The following is a 21,161-nucleotide window of genomic DNA, read 5'->3' on the forward strand; positions in this document are numbered from 1 at the left end:
TAAAAGGCCAGGGTGACAGAATTTAACATTTTAGTGCTGTGCGGCTGACAAGGTCTTAGCACCATGGTGCCCATTTTGAGTCGCAAAGAGCCCAAAATCTTAAATTCAGCCTCTGTGTAGCCTCACCAAGGAGCCAGGACCTAAGTGGCACTGCTTGTGGGTCAGGGACTGTCTCCAGCTGGACCTGGGTGCTGGATCAGGTGTTTGAGAGCCTGTTATGTCCCTGTGACTCTGAAAAGGAGTCCAGCAGACTGGCCCTTGGGGTCACTCTGGGACTCCCGGGCTTAGGTGCAGGTCCAGATCCCTCTGGCTTAGGCAGGAGGACAGCAGGGCAGCCGCCCAGCAATCCAGCAAGGCAGTAGTCCATCAGGGCAGCAGTCCAGCAGAGTGGTACTATTTTTTCTTAGCATCACAACAGTCTCTCTACCTGGCAGTCTCCCCACAGGTCCATAAGTATACTGACAAATTGGTGTCTGATGTCCACTATTTATACCAGGTGCCTTCTTTGAAATGGGAGAGGCTTCCAGAATTTTTGCTTTGAAGTGCACAGGTTTCCTGACTCCCCTGACCTGGCTCCAGACTAACTACACGCAGTATGCAGCCCTTAGTATGGAGGCAGGATGCCGCTTAGTGTAAGTAGGACCATGCCCAGCTCTGTCCTCCCATCCTGCCAGTGATGGCCCATCCTGAAACATCCAGGCTTTCTATTGTGTGTGGGTGTCTTGGAGGAAAACACAAAACCCAACTGCCAGCTACACTCAGTCATATGACCCAGGGACAAGACTGCAGGCCCTAAATGGCCAAAGCAGGAAAATGCCAACTATCTAAGTGTCATTTCCAAAATTGTAATGTGACTTTACCATAAGAGAAGATTTTTCATTACAATTCCAAAAACACTGTAGGAAAATGGCTTCTTGTTGCAGTTACCCCCCCCCCACACACACACTTTTTGCCTGATATTGATGCTGACTTGACTGAGTGTGTGCTGGGACCCTGCTAACCAGGCCCTAGCACCAGTGTTCTTTCACTAAAAATGTACCATTGTTTCCAAAATTGGCACACCCCTGCCACACAGATCAGTCCCTTGTAAAAGGTAACAGTGGTACTAAGGGCCCTGTGACCAGGGAAGGTCTCTAAGGTTTGCAGCATGTGTTGTGCCACCCTAAGGGACCCCTCACCTAACACATGCACACTGCCATTACAGATTGTGTGTGTTGGTGGCGAGAAAAAGACAAAGTGGACATGGCCTCCCCCTCTGGGTGCCATGAACACAAAATACTGCCTGTGGCATAGGTAAGTCACCCCTCTAGCAGGTCCTAAAGCCCTAAGGTAGGGTGCGCTATACCACAGATGAGGGCATAGCTGCATGAGCAATATGCCTCTACAATGTCTAAGTCCATTCTTAGACATTGTAAGTACATTGTGGCCATATTAAGTAAATGGTCTGGGAGTTTGTCAAAATGAACTCCACAGTTCCATAATGGCTACACTAAATACTAGGAAATTTGGTATCAAACTTCTCAGAATAATAAACCCACACTAATCCCAGTGTTGGATTTAGTTACAAAATGCACACAGAGGGCATCTTAGAGATGCCCCCTGTATTTTACCCAATCCTTCAGTGCAGGACTGACTGGTCTGTGACAGCCTTCCACTGAGAGACGGGTTTCTGACCCCCTGGGGTGAGAGAGCCTTTATGCTCTCTGGGGCCAGAAACAAAGCCTACACTGGGTGGATGTGCTTCACACCTCCTGCCTATAGGAACCGTAAACCCTAGAGGTTAGCCTCAAAGGCTCAGGCTTCGCGTTACAAAGCCCTAGGGCACTCCAGCAAGTGGAGATGCCCAGCTCCCGGACAAAGCCCCACTTTTGGCGGCAAGTCAAGAGGGATAATTAGGAAAAACAAGGAGGAGTCACCGCCTCAGCCAGGACCACCCCTAAGGTGTCCAGAGCTTTAGTGACCACCCCCCCCCCTTGCAGAATCCTCCATCTTGGTTTGGAGGACACGGATAGGATAGGAATAGGGTTAGGAATGTGCCCCACTCCCCAAAGGGACTGGGCACAGGAAGGGTGCAGCCACCCTCAGGGACAGTAGCCATTGGCTACTGCCCTCTGACCCCTAAAATTGTCCCTTAATCTTGTATTTTAGGGCTCCCTGAACCAAGCTGGTCAGATTCCTTCAAGAAAGATGAAGGACTGCTTAGCGGAAACCCCAGCAGAGAAAAAAAAAGAGACAACAACTGACTTGGCCCCAGTCCTACTGGCCTGTCTCTTGCTTCAAAGAACCTGCAGAAGAAAAGCGACGCATCCTGCAGGTCCAGCAACCTCTGAAAAACCTCCAGAGGACTGCCTGCATCAGAGGATCAAGAACTCCTGTGGACAGTGGCCCTGTCCAAAGAAGAACAGAAGAAGAAACCTCTTCTGAAGGACTCCCACCTCACTCCAGAAGCGCAAGTACTAACCACTCTGCACCCGATGCACACGACCCGAGTCCAGGTGGCCCAATCGACCAGAGAAGACCCACCCTGGGTTGACCTCTCCACCCTTCCACGACGACGCCTGCAGAGGGAATCCCGAGGACCCCCATGACCTCGACTACCCTGGACGCAGATAACAGATGCCAAAGGACCCACTGCACCCACAACCCCCAGGCCGCAGAGAAATCTCCACATCCAGTGCAGCGACAATCAACATGCAGCCCTCTTCCATGTTTGACTGGTGGTGTGCTGAGACACCCCCTCCCCCCCCCCCTTGGACCTCACCTGCAGCATCTGAGTAACCCGCCGGTCCCCTCATAGTTTCATTGGAAACCCGACACCCTGTTTGCACCCTGCACCGGACAGCCCCAGTGCCGCTGAGGGTATGGGGTTGGTGCCTACTTGGGGCCCCTCCAGAGCTCCTCTAATCCTCCCCTTGGTCTGCCGTGGGTACTTACCTGCTGGTAGATTGAATTCTGAGTACCCATTCTCCATAGGAGCCCACGTTAAAGTTGCTCAACTTTGACCTCTGCACCCCCAAACACCCACCACCAGCAACACAGAGCCCTGTGTTGCTGGTGGTGGGTGTTTGGTGTTGACTTGAACCCCCAACGGTGGACTACCTATAACCCGGAGACTGGAACTGTAAGTTGTGTACTTACCTCTAAAACTGTACTTCAGTTCCTGGAGGTAGAAAATATTCTGAAAATGCAGTGTCCACTTTTAAAATAGATATTCTCTGTTTTCTTAAAAACTGTTTACTTTACTAAAGTGAAACAAAGTTACATTGATGTCTATGCTAGGTACTTACCTGCAACAGTATTTATTTCAGAACTTGTGGTTCTAGTAATAAAGTAACAAAAATATATTTTTCTATATAAAATCCTTTTTGTCTGGAGTTAAGTCATTGAGTGTGCATTACTTCTATTGCTTGTGTGTGTACAACAAATGCTTAACACTACCCTCTGATAAACCTAACTTCCTGACCAAACTACCACAAATAGAGCATTAGAATGATCTATTATTGCCTCTGTCAAGCCTCTTGGAGAACCCCTGGACACTGTGCACACTATATCTCATCTTATATCTCAGCTTCCTACAGACACCAAACATGAACTGGCTAGCTGTTCCAATTTGTAAATTACAGCTTATTAAATGTAATAAGGTGGCTTAAATTCTTTTTTTTCACTACTGCAAGGCCTGCCTCTTCCATAGGATACAATTGAAGAGCTTTTGACTACCAAGAAATGAACATTTTATAGTACACAGGGTCGAACTTGCCTATTGGGCTGTCAGGAAGTGCCAAGGGGCTGGTGTAGATAGTCAATATGTGGGCCCTTTTTTGGCAGTTTGTCGGGCCGTTTTATGGTCTGCTGTGCTGCTGTTTACTGGTGATTTCCTTGAGATTAAAACAAACATTGCATGAAGCAAGTTTCAATCCATGCAGTCTTCCATAACATGCAAAACACTTATACGGTGTGTCTTTAGAAATTAAAAACTACCATTATTTGAAAACATGGACCACTTTTTTTTTTTTTTGCTATCTGATTTACGAAGGGGAGCTACTTTTTAAAGATGCCAGGGACTATTTTCTGCCCCAGTCTGACCTTGAAAGCACATGTCCAACTGCACCCTACCCTGTGGGCTGGCCAGTGCCTACCCTAGGGGTAGCTTATATGTACATGGTTTTGCCCTGACAAAAGTGTTTATTGTGCCAAGTTGAAATGACAGGTTAAAGTGCATAATGGCTACAATGTAAGGCCTGGTGCGTGTTTGAAGGGCTTTGTAAGTGGATGTGACCATCAGAGCTGCAGGCCCACTACTAGCATTTACTTTACAGGCCCTGGTCACATGTAGAATCACTGTATTAGGGACTTACAAGTAAACTAAATATGCCAATATCTTATAAGCCAATTCCACCATGTTTAGAGAAGAGAGCGCAAGCACTTTAGCACTCATCAGCAGTGGTAAAGTGTGCAGAGTCCTAAAGCCAACAAAAACACTGTCAACAAAACCGGAAGGTTGAAAGCAAAATGCTAGGGGGAAACCCATGCCAAGGATGCCAATTCTATGGCATATGATACAGCGAAATACTCTGAAAGATTATCTAGCAAGAGAATAGGTGGTGGCTGTTGGACAGGGCCGGCAATTCCTTAGGGTGCACTTCGGGGACAGTCTTACAGTGCCACCACTAAATGCTGCCAAATCTTAAGGAAAGGCCAACACTCAATATTTTGTGCTACTGGATAACCCGCCATGCCTACCAAAAGTATATTTCCCAAAAGGGCAGAAATCCTGCACCATCCACATACTATTATCACAAAACTCTGCTTGTTTACTTAGGGCTGTAGTTTACTGGAAGGAGTTAAACATTGAAACAGAAAAAACTGCACCCGTAAATTTGCAGCTAATTCAATCCGTGCAAAACCCCCGTGATTGAAAAGGTTGTGCTTTGCTTTGTAAAAGAACAAGTGCCGGGGCCCAGAGTTTTTCCCGAAGTCCACTGCTGGTACTGCAGAATGCAGGGTTGCTGAATACCCAAACTGCCTAATCTTGATTACACCTAATGTCTTTTATCCACCACCAGGCACTGCAATTCCCTTTATCTCACTTGGCTGATTCTTTTTAGTTCCTGCTTTCGGCCATAGTCCCTATTTTCCCGTGTTTCTCGTCACCCCTTTTCTGCTTTTTTCTCTTTTGTTCAAGTCAGTCTGTTGTTGAAAAATTAGTCCTAGTCCTCAAACCAGGGTTCCGGTTGGGCCATCCGGCAACCACTGGCCCTAATTGAGCACTGAGTGAACAGCCCACCCACTTGAGTTAAGTTCAATAATGTAACCACTTTCGTGGTTAGTTGAACACATAGATAACTTGTCATATCATAAGTTTGAGAGGACACAAGACTAAATTATCTCTAGGTGCAGCTGATAAATGTGAGAGGTGAAAGAGACGCAGTCTGTCCTCCTAACAAAGAATGGTCTTACTATTATTTGGGGAAGGAATTTCGCTAATAGTTCATACAATACTGAGTTTATATTTAAATACTAGTAGTTGTTGAATGTCAAAATATCGTTTTTAAAGCAAACCTCGTTGACCAAAAATATGGTCCAGTTGTACTGAGAAAATCCAAATGCCCTTGCATTGTCACCCTTACAAACAACAACTAATAACTAGATGGAGAACAAGATAAAGAATAGCCCACTGAGTCCTAATCATCCCAATCAAATCGGAGCTGATAAAACGATATAATGGAGCTAGCTGCAGATATAGTTGCATGACTATGGTCAGGAAAGTCACAGGGGCAGGTCAAACGTCCTCTGGGAGGGCCCAGTCATCTACAGGGCCAAAGGAAGAGTGTGAAGCAGGGCGGTGGAGTTAAGGGGGTGTCGCATCAGGCCTCGCCCCATCGCCATCAGTCTGGGGAAGTGTCTTTGACTCCTACATGTAGGCTGTGGTCCTTGGATGCGGTGAGGGCCATTGAGGCTGCGGTGGGCCAGAGAGAGGGGCTGTATTGGAGCTAAAGCTTCCCTGCAGAGTGGAGGAGTGCTTGTATTGTTGGATGCACTCCTGGGTGCCGCCAGAACCCCAGATTAACGTCTCATCGGAGCAGAATGGACAGGAATTCAGAAGGGAGCAGCCACCACCTTAGCGCAGTTAGCCACACCCTAGGTCTCATTTTCAGCACACCTCACACACAGTGAGAGTGGGTCCTAGTGGAAGGACCATCACGGCTCAGGAACATTAATGTGCCAAATCTCCATCCACCAATGACAGCATGGTACCCATGAGCAGTCACGTAGGGTGGGTGAGGGAATAGTGAAGTCGTACATTCAGCATGTCTAGTTCTGCTGCATTGCTACTCAATTTTTTTTAAATAGAAATGGTTCCTCCGCAGTTAACTCTGTCAGGCCTTTTTTTGTTTATATAAAATAGTAATTTTCTGTACTTATGCATTTTTCTCTTATATGGTATGGGATTTTGAACCACGCAAGGCAAAGAAAAAGAGGGAGAAGAGAAACCAACTTTATTCATTGGAACTTTCCAGTTCTTCCATCTCAATCCGTTGTACCAAAAACTGAGATTGGTCCTAAAGTGTGTTTAATCTAGTCACAATTGTGATTGAACAGGAAAACATTGATAAGAGGGTACTTTTGTGGTTGCACCTACCCATAGAGACTTACACCTCTCCCTCAAACAGCATGGCATGTTCAGTCAGTGGGCACTCCATTTAGCACTGGGGAAAATACTATTGTTATGGATATACTTAACAACAGATCAGTATCCTTCGACATACATGTTCGTGCTTTTGAATAACCTGCTACGGTCTGCCTACCTAGGAAAAGAAACGGGTGCTGGCAACGCTTCTTGTTCCAGCCTAGCAGCGCGCGAGAAACATTTATATTGTCCGTGCTGGACATCTTCAGGGATCCATACGTTCAAGCCGCTAAACGAGCTTTAAGTTCTCTTAGTTAAGTGCAAGCAGGACAGTGTCCTGTTGTCCTGACTTGCCGATAATATTACTAGATATGATTTACTTCTCAGTTTGGAGTATAACTGGAGGTGCACTTGGGATATGTGAATTGTGAACTTATGTGTCCTGTTATTAAACAATGTTTTTGCGCCTCCATGACTAGTCACAAAATTCTTATTAAAATATAAATGTAATGCAGTTCTGGCATTTTTGATGATCCACTAAGGCAGAAAGGATTATTCATTAATTGGCAGCAAGGAGGATTTACCAATTGACGGAGAAATCTTGTTGATGAGAACTTGCATCTAAAGACTTACCGGATTTAGCCGTAAGAGCTAGAATTTATGTTCTTATCATGAGCATTGACCCTTGTGATATCAATATTTGCATTTGTGGAATGTACTTATTTAAAGTTTATTATTGGAGAGAAATTGTAAATTATATATACATGGGTGTGATGTCGTAATTCCTAATTTGTTTGACATTTAAAGTTGAGATTATTGATATTTGTTGTAAAATATTATTGTGTATATAATTGTCTTGCCGGTGTCTTGTCATTGTGTATATGTAGATTCTGCCTGTTGTCATTGTCTATGGTCTTTGTGTATTGATTTATATGTTTATTTGTGAAGCCTTTTGTGTGAGAGTTATTGAGTGGATAGGGGGTGATGATTTATTTTTGAAAAATGTATAGTTTGAAATAATGATGTGTATGTGTGTGTATATATATATATATATATATATATATATATATATATATATATATATATATATATATATATATATATATATATATACACACACACATACTTGTGTTTGGATTAATACATTTTTGAATATTATTTAGGCTTTTTCAGAGAATAGTTTGCTTTATTGAATTAATAGGAGAGTGATGCACTTTTTACTTATTGACCTCAAGAAGACAATCAGAAGAAAGGAGGACGGCTAAGCTGACCCCAGCAGAGAAGACTGAAGACACCAACTGCTTTGGCCCCAGCCCTTCCGGCCTACATCTAGCTTCTGAAGCCCCTCCTACACAAAGGCTGCACATCCTGCAGGACCAGTGACCTCTTAAAATTCTCAAGAGGGCTGCCTGCACACTAGAGGACCAAGATCTCCCATGGACAGCGGACCTGTTCAGAAAGAAGCAAAAACAAAGAACTCCAGAAATGCCCCGGATCCCAGAGCCCTGCCCACTCTGCACCTGACTCCCACGGCCCAAATCCATGTGGCCCAATGGACTAGAGCTGGTCCCCAGGCAGTGCTGACCTAGTGTCCACCCTGGGTTGACCCCTCTTGTCCACCACAATGACGCCTGCAGACTAAATCCAGGGGATCCCCCCTGCCTGTGAAGGATCTGGACAAAGCTACCCAATGCCAAAAGGTACCCTGCACCCTCAGGCCCATGGCCTTGGGGAGCCCGCCATCCAGTGCAGTAGGGTGCAGCAGGTGGCCCTCCTTACTGTCCAGCCCTTAGTTTCTCTGAACCGACCCCTTAGACCCAACCTGCAGCCTACTTGTGACACCCGGGGTCTCCTTGTAGAAAAGAATTGGGAGCCCGATGCTAAGTTTGCACCCTGCTGCCCCTGCGCCGCTGAGAGTGTGTGTTTGGTACTGACCTTTGCCTCTCCCCCTAACCCCCCCCCCCCCCCCCCCGGTCTGCCCTCCAAGACACAAGAGTACTTACCTGCAAGCAGGCTTGATTCAGGGTGCCCCCAATCTCCATAGAAACCCATTTAAAATCTTGCGACAACTTTGACCTCCACACCCACCCGGTCCCCTGTTGCTGGTGGTGGGTGTTTGGGGTTAACTTGAACCCCCAACCTGTGATCATCCTAACCCCTGGAGAATGGAACTTTAAGTCTTGTACTTACCTTGAAACTGTGCTAACTTTTCTTCCCCGCTAGAGCTGTCTTTGAAAATTGCACTGTCAACTTTTAAAGCAGATTATTGCTATTATTTGAAAACTGTATAACTTGCCAAATTGAAACAAAGTGGTGTTTATACATATACTTGCTACTTACTTGTGAATATACTTGCAAACTGAATCTTATGGTTCTAGAAATAAAGTAACAAAATATAGTTTTGCTATATAAAAACTATTGTCCTGGAGTTAGTCACTGAGTGTGTGTGTACAACAAATGCTTTGCACTACCCTCTGATAAGCCTAACTGATTGACCACACTACCAGAAAAGAGAACATTAGTGATATCTACTTTAGCCTCTGTTAAGCCTCTGGGGGAACCCCTGGACTGTGCACACTATACCTCATGTTTGTATAGTGTATACAGAGCCAGCTTCCTACACCAAGTGTCTCTCCATCTATATTTGTTTTTACGTTGCAATAATCATATCTGTTCTCAACTCTGACAGTAGTTGGATATTGTCCATTGCAAGGGCGTCATAACTGTTTCTTTCGTTAAACGTATGCAAAATATTTGCTTTTACTTATGTTGGGTACCGGAGAAAGTTTACCACAGAACATTTACCACCTTTGCGAAATATAAAAATATCTTGAAACCTATGACTACATAAAAAAGTAAAATAATTGTCTCTGCTAGAGGCAAACAAAATATCTGGTATATTATTGGATAATATGTAATATTGTACCTATTTGGAGCCACAAACATTAAAGCAATTTTATAATGGATGACTAATAAGCAAGTTATGAAGGCCATCAGTCTACAAAGGAATGATCTGTGTTTTTGATTACATTGTCAAAAAGCATCTAGATTATATTTACAGAGCAAAGATGCCTTCCATAGTCTTATATGGAGCTGAATATGCATACCATGGATTTCAGTAGTGCGTTAAAATGGAAAGACATTTCTACAGGAAGTTGCTTTGTGTGAGATTTTCCTTGTTGGTGGAGGCAATCCGGCTGAAAATAAGGATTTTGGTTATTTTATTTTATTTGAATTGTATAGTCTGTTTCTAAGACTTTGGGCCTGATTTAGAACTTGTCAGACAGGTTACTCCGTCACAACTTTGACGGATATCCCATCCGCCGAAATCTAAATCCTGTAGAATAGAATGGGATTTAGTTTTGGCAGACGAGATATTAGTCACTTTTTGTGACGGAGTAACATGTCTGCCAAGTTCTAAATCAGGCCTGTGACTCTCAATTCAAATTGCTGGGAAAATACCCTTGTCATCTTATAATAAATATGAACTGCCTTCTGTTAGTAGCATAAAGTTAATAAATTAACAAGCAATTAAATGTGGTATGTTTTACTGCGAACTTCATCGTCCTAAATGAAGTCACAAATACAAGCTAGAGTGAGTATGACAGTTTTGTTTTTGAGCACAAACACTGCATGAAAATGAAGAAACTTAAATTGCTTGCAGAATCCACGTCAGTTATATATACAATCCTGTTAAAACTTCTCTGGATGCTGCTATTTGTAGATTATTTTTGAATTTTAAGACTAGGGGTTTACCTTTTGCACACGATCTATGGTGCAACACAAGTGCTGACACAACTGCCAGAAAATGTACATTGTGTGTTGGGGGGCGGGGTCTGTCCCTCATTGACTCAATTTGGAAACAATGTATTCAATATTTTGAAAAGCTTCATATGTACTGTAACATGGCAATAAATGCATAATATAATCCTCTTTCAGTTAACATTTCTGATCCCTCATAGGGAAAGAATCCTCTTACATGTGATTGTATTGAGTCTGACTGAAAAATTGCAATTTGATTACTTTGTTTTAATGAATATTATTATATTGTAGGAACCACCTCTACTCCTGCAGCAGATAGCAAGAAAGTAAAATTTGACACAAACAAGTAAGTACTTATTTCTGTTGTGAACCTCAGTTGCTCAGCTCATAGCACACATTTAGCCCTAACCATAGCGCTTCCTCCTCATTAACCGACAGAACTGTCTCCGATTTAACTCTTTCCCTTCTAGAGAAAGTATTCTGTCCTGGGAGGTAGAAAGGCCTTTTGTGTATACGTTTGCCTTTTCTGGTCAAGTTTCTTCCACTTTAGATGGAGAGAGATTTTTTTACCTTTCTAAAAAGCCAGAGTGCTGTAATGCTGGAAAATTCACTTGCTTGTGAAGCCTGTTGCAATCCCATGAGGCCATGCTCTCTTTATTAAAACAAATTAAAATATGCCCTTAACCTTACAAAAGTCCCTAGTCCAAAGCTCTTCGGCCTGTTCAGTCATATAGTTGCTCTGACTTGTGCGTTCCTTCAGAGGTTCATCTGCAGTCAGCCTGGAATTTGAGTCTGGGTCTCATCATAGGAGTCAGAAATGAAATAACGTCAATTCTGTTGCTCAAAAAGGATTATATTTCCTTCCCATCTCTTTCTGAAGTCTTCAATGTCTTTAGTCTCTAACCTTTATTTCCTTTATAAGTACTTGTCTCTTATGCGAGAGCGTTCACTATCGATAAGCTGATACTTCAGTTTATGGGGAGGGGGACCCTGCTCACAACCTATGTCTGTTTAATCAGCCCAGGTAGCCCCCTTTTGTGAGTAGGAGCTGAGGCCCTGGTCAGGGAAAGTTCTAGATAAAGGCATGGCCTCACTGAAAAGAGTAAAGGACAGTGAACGGAGACAGCCACATATGCCCCGATTGCATTCCAAGGAGTCACGTTGACCCATTTTATTATCACCAGGGGAGAAACTGCTCCTTGAAGAGTTGAATAGTGTTTTGTACAAACAGCCTGCCTTTCTCTTGGTTTGATTTCTGTCCTTAGAATTAGTGTCCTGGCCTTTGAGGGATTCAGCCATACCAGGAAGCTGTTTTTGTGCTGATCCTGGCTAGGCTTGGAGGTCTACCTCTTGCTACCTGGCATGCACCTGCAGGAAGCCTGGCTAAAGCTATCAAAACCAAACTTCCCCAGTCCTGGCCTTTGCTTGCACAAATAATTATTTTCAAATGTGTTGTCAAAATGTAATCAAATGAACTGAATCAAGAATACAAATCCAGGAATGCATCTATTTCTCAAAAGTCCAATAGTTGTTTACCTGGAGTGAGGGAGTACTCTGTAGGACTGGAGATCCCACGGAGGGTAGAGGTGCCCCGTGCCCCCTTTAGCACAAAATCCCTGAGTTTGCCTGCTTCCTCACTCACCGTGCACTACTGTGCATCTGAAAATCTGGGCTGCATCTAGTTGTAGATCATTGACAAGGAAAAGTCCAGTGGCACCCTACCTACTCACCCAACACGTGGTGGATGGAGGTGGTCTGTGCCCTTGGCCCTGGGTTGGGTCTGCAATCATCCGAGATTGCTGAACAATTGTTTACCTAGAGTCTTATTTTGAGGTGACTGCATTTCTGACTTCTGTGCTGCCTTTGCTCTTTATTTCAGTATTCCCGTCTCACGCAGGGATCCAGACTGTAATCTTTCATATGGATACTGGTGCTGCTTGCCTACTAGTCCCTCCATCACTGACTGCACGCCACCCCATCAAGCCCCCAGACTTCCATCACACTCTCTGGGCTGGCATCCAGGCTGCCGCCCATCCCCAGGTGCCATTGTCCAGCCTTTTCCTGACTTCACCTGCCTTAAGCCCTACAACCGATCCACCCAGAATACCACCACCTTCACAGCCCTGGCTGTTGTGGCACACTGAACTCCAGGGAGGACTGAGTTCACTGGTGCCTGCTAGGACACTGTACATAGAAATTATTTGTTTGCTGCCAATGACATTTCTTTCAATAGGTGCAGGGAATAAATAACTGTTTGTGTTTCATGGTGAAAGACAGTACCTTAGCACTAAACTTCTGCATAGGTTGCATACGTTTAGTGGTGCTGAACCCCGAGGCAAGACACTCGCCTCAGACTTGGAGGCCACTGGCGGTCCCGTGTCCCTCAGGGAGCCAGTCGTTCCCGGTAATGGTGGGGGGCTGTGCATGGCGCGGCGCGAACGCTTCCTCCACACTCTGTTCCATCTGGAAGGCAGCAAAGTGACCCTGAAAGGCGCAGCGCCAGGATGTGAATGGTTCACTCTGCAGCGGTGTAGCTTGCTTCCCTTCCCCACTCCCTCGACCTATGTGCACTTAGTCGTTTATATATTTATCTTACGCTTTAATTAAATGTTCTTGTTTTTCACAGGGATTCTCCCAGTGAGCGAGAGATGGAGGTGAGTTCTGAAGCGTTTATTACGCACTGCAGTTTGGCTGTCAGCCTTTACTTCTACTGTTCTGTACACATCTTGCCATTTAGGTTAGTTTGGGCCTGTCTCCTATAATTAATTACAGATTACAAAAGTATGCCTTCCTGTTAGTTTTGACGTTCAGTGCTGCGACGGGTGCGCTGCTTTATTGGGATTGCAGCTACAGTACCGCCCACACTTGAGGCTGCGGCCCATTTCTCTGCGTCCTCATGGCTGACTCGTATTGATTGGCCGAAGTCTTGGAGACGGCGTGGGAAGAGGACAGGAAGCATTTCTTTTCTTTTTTTTTTCTCTCATATTTCTTTTATTGATTTTTCAAGTTAACTCCAAAATAATAACACCCCATCTTCCGTCTCCCCTTACATAGAGCCAGTGGGCAATCACTTTCTCATTGTTACTGTGTACACAAAGCCAGAGCACAGTGTTCGGTCAATAGTGATACTTCTACGTGTATCAACTTCCGAGGTTACTGCACCCAATTTTGGATCCCTCCCCAGTTACTTCATCATCGTTACTATTCTTCCTGTCCCTGTATCTTGTATGCTTTCCATATTTAACTTATCACACTCTAGATGTAATCCAATTTCCATCCTATCCCATTCCAGCCTACCGCCCTGGTTATTCCCACTGTATATCAACTTGTGTTGTACTCCGCATTCTGCTTTTATCTATTTTGTTAGTTCCCGTTGTCATTGCTTCCTGGTGGGAGGCCGCTTGCACCCACAACTACACTGCCTACATTGCTGCCTGTATCACCTACTCCCAAAGCCACCACATGATCTCTGTAGACTCTACAGCACATCTGCACCTACCCCTTGCAACCTAAACTACTAATAGTCTACATCCCCTCATATGACTACCCATCCCACCACATACAACTAAGGGGACCACTTCACTCCACATCATCACGGACATTGATTCCAGTCCTGGAATTCAAGCTCACTAATCATTGTATTGAATCATTCTAATTAACTAAATGAAGGCAAACTAAGACTGCTGCACCCAGAATGCACTTTGTTAATTCATTAAAGCCGACAATGATGTCTGTGAAGAGATGGAGTAAGATTGCCTCCCTAGATACACTCTAGCTACTGCAATCAGATATATTACCTACAGCACTACACTTCCATATATATTCTACACTAGTCACTCTTCAACACTGCAGCCCTTGTGTACACCCCCATATATCAACCTGTTTCCCACCCCCCAAGATGCAAGTGCCTCTATTGAGATGAGGAGGTTTGCTTCCTCCACATGTGGCCTCTTGACCCCTCTCATTCTCAGTGATTTTCTTATTTTCCTTCACTTTAACGGCTGTACAATACAATATAACCGACACTCAAACCATGGGCTACTACACCATCAACCAACTTCCATCCCCTATCTGCTACATTTATTCCCTCCATATCTATCTACATGACCATAAAACAATACGCCACAAATACACCCTATGCAGTCACCTTCACATCCAGCTGCAACAACCTACGCAGCCCCTATGTCCCCACTCACACCACTGGCTACAACATGGTTTACACCCTCTTCAACCTACACCTCGCACTACCACATGCACCCCGGGCGCTTGATACTGCACATATACTTCCTCTTCATATAACCCTACAGCATCCACCTATCCTTTTCAAAAGTGCAATGACGAGTGCTTGTATTATACATATTCTGCTTACCTCGCTTCTAACTGTGTTCAAAGGAGCCCAGAGTTTTACCCATATGTTCTAGAAGTGTCCTTTGCATTGCATCGATTGAATGTTGATCCTGTGACAAGAATAAAGTAGGCTGTGCCACTGGCCTTTAACACTCGCTACCTTCCCACTGGAGACCACTACCCAGAATGCAGTAGTTAAATGCAACAATGACTACTAATTACTTTTTTCTGTTGCTTTATTTATTCTTATTCCTAATTCCCTTTTGTTACGTTTAGTGTTCTGTTCCTCTGGTTCCTAAATATTGATTGGGTGGTTATCGTTAAGTAGCCATGTACAGAGAACAGCTTTGAGACCGAAACGGTGCTGCATAGAAAACGCCATAAAGACTTTTCAAGGATGACCACAAGTTGAAGGTCACTAAGAAAAGCTTTCATGAAATGCAGATGGCTTTCAGACCCATGTCCAGTGTCGATCCTCCAAATGTACATGTCCCAGAGCCGTGAACAAGGTCTCCACAGGATCCCGCAGTCCACAGCACATCAGGCTCCCACATAACTGGTAAAGGTCCTGCATGGTTCCACCATTTCTGGTCCACTAGAAATATTATATTGATCTGCTCTCCATCTTGTTCCAGTGCAGTTAAACTCAAGGCATATTCAAGCAACAAGTCGTCAAGCAGGCATGGTAGACTCTCACCAGCTGAGTCATCTCCTGGTCTCTCGGGATCACAGCAGGAGATTGGCTGGTTTAACACCTTGTGCAAGTCCTTAATAGCTGGACACAGGTAAAAATGAAATGGAACTGAACAGAATGCAGTTAGGATCTTTTATGGCTCTCTAATAGGGACAGGTAAACCCAAGATATTTCCTCATAGTCTAAGCTCTTCTTTACCCATGATTGCTTTCGAACGCTGACGCTGGCACAAGCTTGAGATTCTTTAAGGAAAAGCAGAATTTCACTTCTACCTGACCATTTAATACTGTTATTTCTTAGGAGTATTTTCGGTTGCCACAAAGTCTTATTTAAATATTATTTGTTTTTTTCTCTTTTGCCCCTTAGCATGTTCATTATCAACTGTAGGAATGCATTTATCGTTCCCAGTGTTTCTTTCAAATGTCTTTTTTCTTGATTGACCCTTTGATGAGCCTGTTTACGTAAATCACCCCCAGTTCATCCTATATGGGGTCTAATTCCCTTGGTCCCCTGTTTTGCGATGAAGCTGCCATCCTGTGTTTTACTCTGCTGAGACTTCTTCAGTTCATCTTAATAGTTGTCGAGGACTCTTGGTACAAAACTTACCTTTGTAGTAATAATACAATCCCTCTTGTATGATTATACATCTTCCAGCATTTCTTGGTGTGGTATTTGTATGTCTAAACGTTATTGTAGTAATCCTCTGGCTTCATTCTCTTTCTTGTTAACTATAACAGAGGCTGGGGAGTTTTGGGTTGTGGAGGCACTTTACTTCACTTAGGCCTTTCAGTAAGTATCTTAATCAGATCAATTACCTCATGCATCCCATAGTAAATTTCTGTTAGTTGGTAGGTCTTTGGTGGATCAAGGGATGGACAACGGGTTTGATAAATGTGGAAGGACAACTTTTTCCTGCATTTCGGAGTTAGTTTCCTCAAAATCTGCTTCCCTAAAATGTCTCAACTTCCTCCTACTATTTTCTATACCGACCAGAAACTGATTTCTTGCAGTAGTTCTAGATAATTTGTAATTTTCCTTCTCTGTTGAATATACCTGTACACTTGAACCACCTTTTCAGTCATACACCTTAAATGTCTCGTCGTATACTTCAATGTGAGGATACTGTTGGTGAATTTGGGATGACTTGGAAGTTGGGATGGAATTAAAATGGTTTTCACTGTGCAATAATTCATAAATTCTAGTTGCTATTCAGGTTGCATTCCCCAGTGGGTGGAATCAGTTTTCTACTGCTCAAGTGAACTTTTGCCTCTTGTACCTGTTTTGTTTTTATGCTTCTAGTTGCATCTTTTCAATTTTTTTTCTTGATGGCTCAGCACTTGAACCTCTGGAATTACGAGTTGGTAAAGTAATGACTAGGCAACATGAGATCCCGCATTGCAGGATTCTTTTGACCTTCTAAAGATACAACCTATAGAACTGTCTGTTTATGCATGAATCTGGCAAGACATCAGACAAGTAAAAGTGATTTTAAAAAATCAACATGCATAACTAGGAATATTTATAAAAGCTCTTGCAAGATCATTGGTGTAACTAAACTGGAGCCCCCCCCCCCGCACAGACAAAGGAGAGGCCGCCCTCCAGTCTCTCTGTCCAGGTGCTGTGCTGAGGTGGCCCCTTGGAGCTTGGGGACCCCCCTGCACTGCAGGTGCTGCAGGCGCATTTGTTACGCCAATGTGCAAGATGGTGTGCTGGCTGTTTTTGAAGAGTCTCTAGTTTCTTTAAATGTCATCTATTGCTCCTTGTTTCTACTGTGCCTTACTGTTTGCGCTTGGCTTATTCTGAGGTAATCTTATAACAGCTAAATCATGACATGAAACAAAATGTCCCTAGCATTGACGCAGCAAAGCCTGCTTCTCTTAGACTAGACTAGATACGTAACAGCTGTGAATGATAGCCAAAAGACCACCCAGTGGCAAACATCTCCACAACCCAACATGGTTTATGCACACATCCGACTTGTACCCTGTTCCTTCTATAGTGGCACACGTTTTCTCTCTATAAGCTCCGCAACATATTGATTGAGCCCAAAAATACTCTAGTACTCAGTCATTCACGCGCTAACCCATCACAGCTGCTCTCAACTGAGGACTCCTGGCCACTACCTCCATGCACATCCACTCGGTTTCCTTGCAGCACCCGCCAACCAATCTTCACTCTTCTCTTCTCAAGTCATACCCTCAGAATCCTCAGGAAAAGCAAAGCACTGACTAACTCCTTATTAGAGTAGACAACTGGTGATGGTATCAAATACAAAAGGAGGGACTGGGAGTTTAGTGGTCCAGTGAACAGTCTCCCAAAATGAACTATAAGATAAATGGGTACACTGTTCCAAAAATGTTTGTTACAGAGTGGTAAGAATGCAGGGTCGAGATCAGTCAGAGATATCAGGAGAGCCCTCAAGCACCTGTTAGGGTGACAAGTTTCATCACTGGGCTATCTCCTCGTCAGACCGGTGCTGCAATGTCTGGCGGACCACCCCGACAATCGGGATGGTACTGAACCGAAGGCAATTTGCCAGGTTGGGGTCTGAAACGAATACTGACCGAAAGCAAGAAAGTGTGAATCAAAGTAGGAGAGAAAAAGAAGGTTAAACATCACTTTAATGAATCAGGGGAAAAGGTTCAGGCCAAGATAAAAAATCAAATGGAGTGCATGCGGGAATAGTGTCCCGCTACACTCTACAAAGGAAAAAAGGTAGTGTACCTAATCCTGTCGAAATATGGTCAACATGTTTCGCGTCTTGGTGGTCAACACATGATCCCATGACGCTTCATCAGGCCCCAGATTACTACTTCTCCTATTCAAAAAATGCAAGAAAGTGCAAAAAAGTAACTTACAGAGTGAAGACAGTTGTCAACGTCAGTTGGTCAAACAGTCGCCCTGCATAATAGTGATGAAGAAATGTATATTAGTGCAAAGGCATAAAGTAACAGACGGTATGGTGTACTCACAGCAAACAAATCCCCAGAGTGCCACAAGCAAACATTAAAAGAGAGGCTTACCATACCATAGTCGAGAATGAGCTTCCTAGGAACGCGCTAGCCTCAACCAAGGAAGAATAACTAAACATGAAAACAACATGGTAACAAACAAATGCAATATGTGTTCATATAATCAGAAAACATTAGAAGAAACGGCAAGTACACAATTGTGAAACTGGTCATTAGATTGTAAATGGGAAACATGTCAAAAGTACAGCGAAGTGAGCCAAGACCATAATTAAAGGACAAGCTGCTGTATTGAAGCAAATGTCAACATCTAAGGTACTGCTCCAGAGTCCAGACATTGGACCCTATATACACAAAGGGACTCACTCTGGTGTCAGGAAAATAATAGTAAAGGTAGTCATGAGCTAAAGAATCAGTGAAGCCTAAAGACGTCATGTAAAAATTGGGTAAGGCAGTTGTTGGAGGAAAGTACATAAACATTCTCAAACCGACCTCTTTAGGAAGGGGGACAAAAATGTAGAAAACCTCTGTCTAATGTAGACTTACTTTTCTATGTTTCTGGTCCCGCCGGAGACCTGCCCTCTGCCACGCGCCTGAAGACGCTGGTGTAGCACAGAGGGACAGCTTTTATGCAGGTTTTTCCGACGCGTCCGATCGCGTCTATTTCCGGAAGCAACAGTCTTGTTGCGACCCAGAAAGGGTCAACGAAATGAAAAAAGGACATCCGTCATGTCCAGCGGCCATCTTGAAAAAACCAGCCCCATCAGCTCCGATGGGCACGGAAGGACAAAAAACATAAAAGCCCGGTGCTGTCTTTGATATAAGGGCTTATTTCGGTATGTGAACGCTCTATTAACATAAATAAAAGGATGGCATGTACCATCTGGTTTGAAAGAAAACCGGCAGAAAATAGACAGTAGTGTCAACTGGAAGAGAGTAGATGAAGGCAAAAAAAGGACTATTATTCAAGTGTAAGTTGTGATATAATGGCGGCCATCTTGCTAGTAGTCGTGCGATGACCCAGTTGAATGTTGTATGAAAAAGAGCCATCAAATAAAAAGAGAAATTAGGAAATGAAGCGTAAATGGTTAAGGTGTAGCAAAGCTGCCAAAATTATCAGCTCATAACTAGGCTCAGATAACGGAGTATAAGGGAGGGGCCAAAAATCCAGTGGCCTACATAGGCATTTTTGAGATGCAATCCACATTCAATGATTAGAAATGGGCTTCAGATCAATCTATGGCTCATAAGGAAAAGTGTAAGAGATTAAGATCAAGATAAGATGACAATTCAAGGTGTCAAAGTACTCCAAGGGATCTCGTCATTCAAACCTTCGCTGTAAGTTTTGAGTCTAAACACCCATCGTTGTTCAATTCTAACTAAATATTTGGGATCGTTGTCGTTATATTTCGGCACCTGTAGTACAATCCACCACAAATCGTCAGGGCCATGGTTGGATTCTAAAAAGTGCGAACTTAATTTTGTTGTGATGCGGGAGCATCTGATGTTACTCCGATGTTTGTTGATCCTCTGTTTAACAGGACGTGTCGTCATCCCAACATACATCAAATTGCAAGGACAGGAGATCAAATACATGCACTTTCATGTGTTGCAGTTTGTGTGTTTTTTCAAGTACAAAGTGCCAAAATGCTTCAAGTCCAAGCTGTCAATTCGTCTTGTGAGTGGGCAGACGTTGCAGGAGCCACATGGGTGATGTCCAGTGACTGGAGGCAAGTTCCATAAGGTAGATTGTCTAACTGGGTCCTGTTGTAGGCGGGGGCGTGTGTGGACAACCAGATCCCGTATATTAAGAGATCTTTCGAAAGCGAACAGGGGCCTTGGGATCTGCATGCCGCCACCCTGTAGAATATTCCAACGTTTTCTGATGAGTTTTTTTTTTACAGAGTTGGACAAAGGGGTGTACGTAGATACACACGTCAAACGATTCTCCGGTTCCTTGAGCACAGATGGCAATAGTGCATCTCTATGATTATTACGAGCTCTCTTATATGCAGATTTTACAATATTCTTAGGATAACGTCGATTAGTCAGTTTTTGTTTAAGGTCGAAGCGCCTGAATGTCAAAGGACTGGACTGAGCTGCAGTTGCAACGTAACCTAAGAAATTGGCCAATAGGTAGATTATCACGCAGGGCCTTAGGGTGATGGCTCTCGTACAGATGTAAGCTGTTACGGTCGGTACTCTTGTGAAAGATGTCAGTTATCAGTTATCAGTTTACCGTTGTCAATCTTAATCACAAGATCCAAAACGGAGACCTGTGTGGATGAAGAATGGGCAGTGAATCTAAAAAAAGGGTCAAGAGTGTCGACCCAGTGGGTAAAATTATCTACATCCTCAAGGGGACCCTGCCAAATGATGAGAATATCATCTATGTATCTCCGCCCCAATATGATGTTATCGTGGAAGGGATTGGATGTTGGTAAAATAAACATTCTTTCAAAATCATACATATACAAACAGGCCAGACTTGGTGCGAACGTGCTGCCCTTAGAAGTGCCTCGAATCTGATGGAACAGAGAGTCTTCAAATTGAAAAGTTCTTTTTCATAGCTAATGTCGCACATTGCATCACAAAGTGAACCGGGGTAGGAGATGACCATGAACTGTCGAGGAGAGCAGACTCCACAACTTGTAAGGTAGCCTCCTGCGGGATGTTAGTATACAGAGCCTCTACATCCAAAGTAATGAGGGCTTGCACTTGGGTGTTGGAGTTGATAGTTTCAATCAAGTTAAGAACATGT

The 21,161-nt window shown here is 43.9% G+C and overlaps 1 protein-coding gene across 2 annotated transcripts in view; it reads left to right on the top strand.

The window, feature by feature from the left end:
- IRAG2 (inositol 1,4,5-triphosphate receptor associated 2) overlaps positions 1-21,161 on the top strand; it is an 871,311-nt gene that overhangs the window by 755,505 nt on the left and 94,645 nt on the right. For both annotated transcript variants that reach the window (XM_069228582.1, XM_069228581.1), the window contains exons 30-31: positions 10,682-10,736; positions 13,017-13,044. In XM_069228582.1, coding sequence (XP_069084683.1) covers positions 10,682-10,736; positions 13,017-13,044 — 83 coding nt within the window. The remainder of the gene's footprint in view (positions 1-10,681; positions 10,737-13,016; positions 13,045-21,161) is intronic.

This window comes from Pleurodeles waltl, chromosome 4_1, assembly GCF_031143425.1.
Source record: "Pleurodeles waltl isolate 20211129_DDA chromosome 4_1, aPleWal1.hap1.20221129, whole genome shotgun sequence".
NCBI lineage: Eukaryota > Metazoa > Chordata > Amphibia > Caudata > Salamandridae > Pleurodeles > Pleurodeles waltl.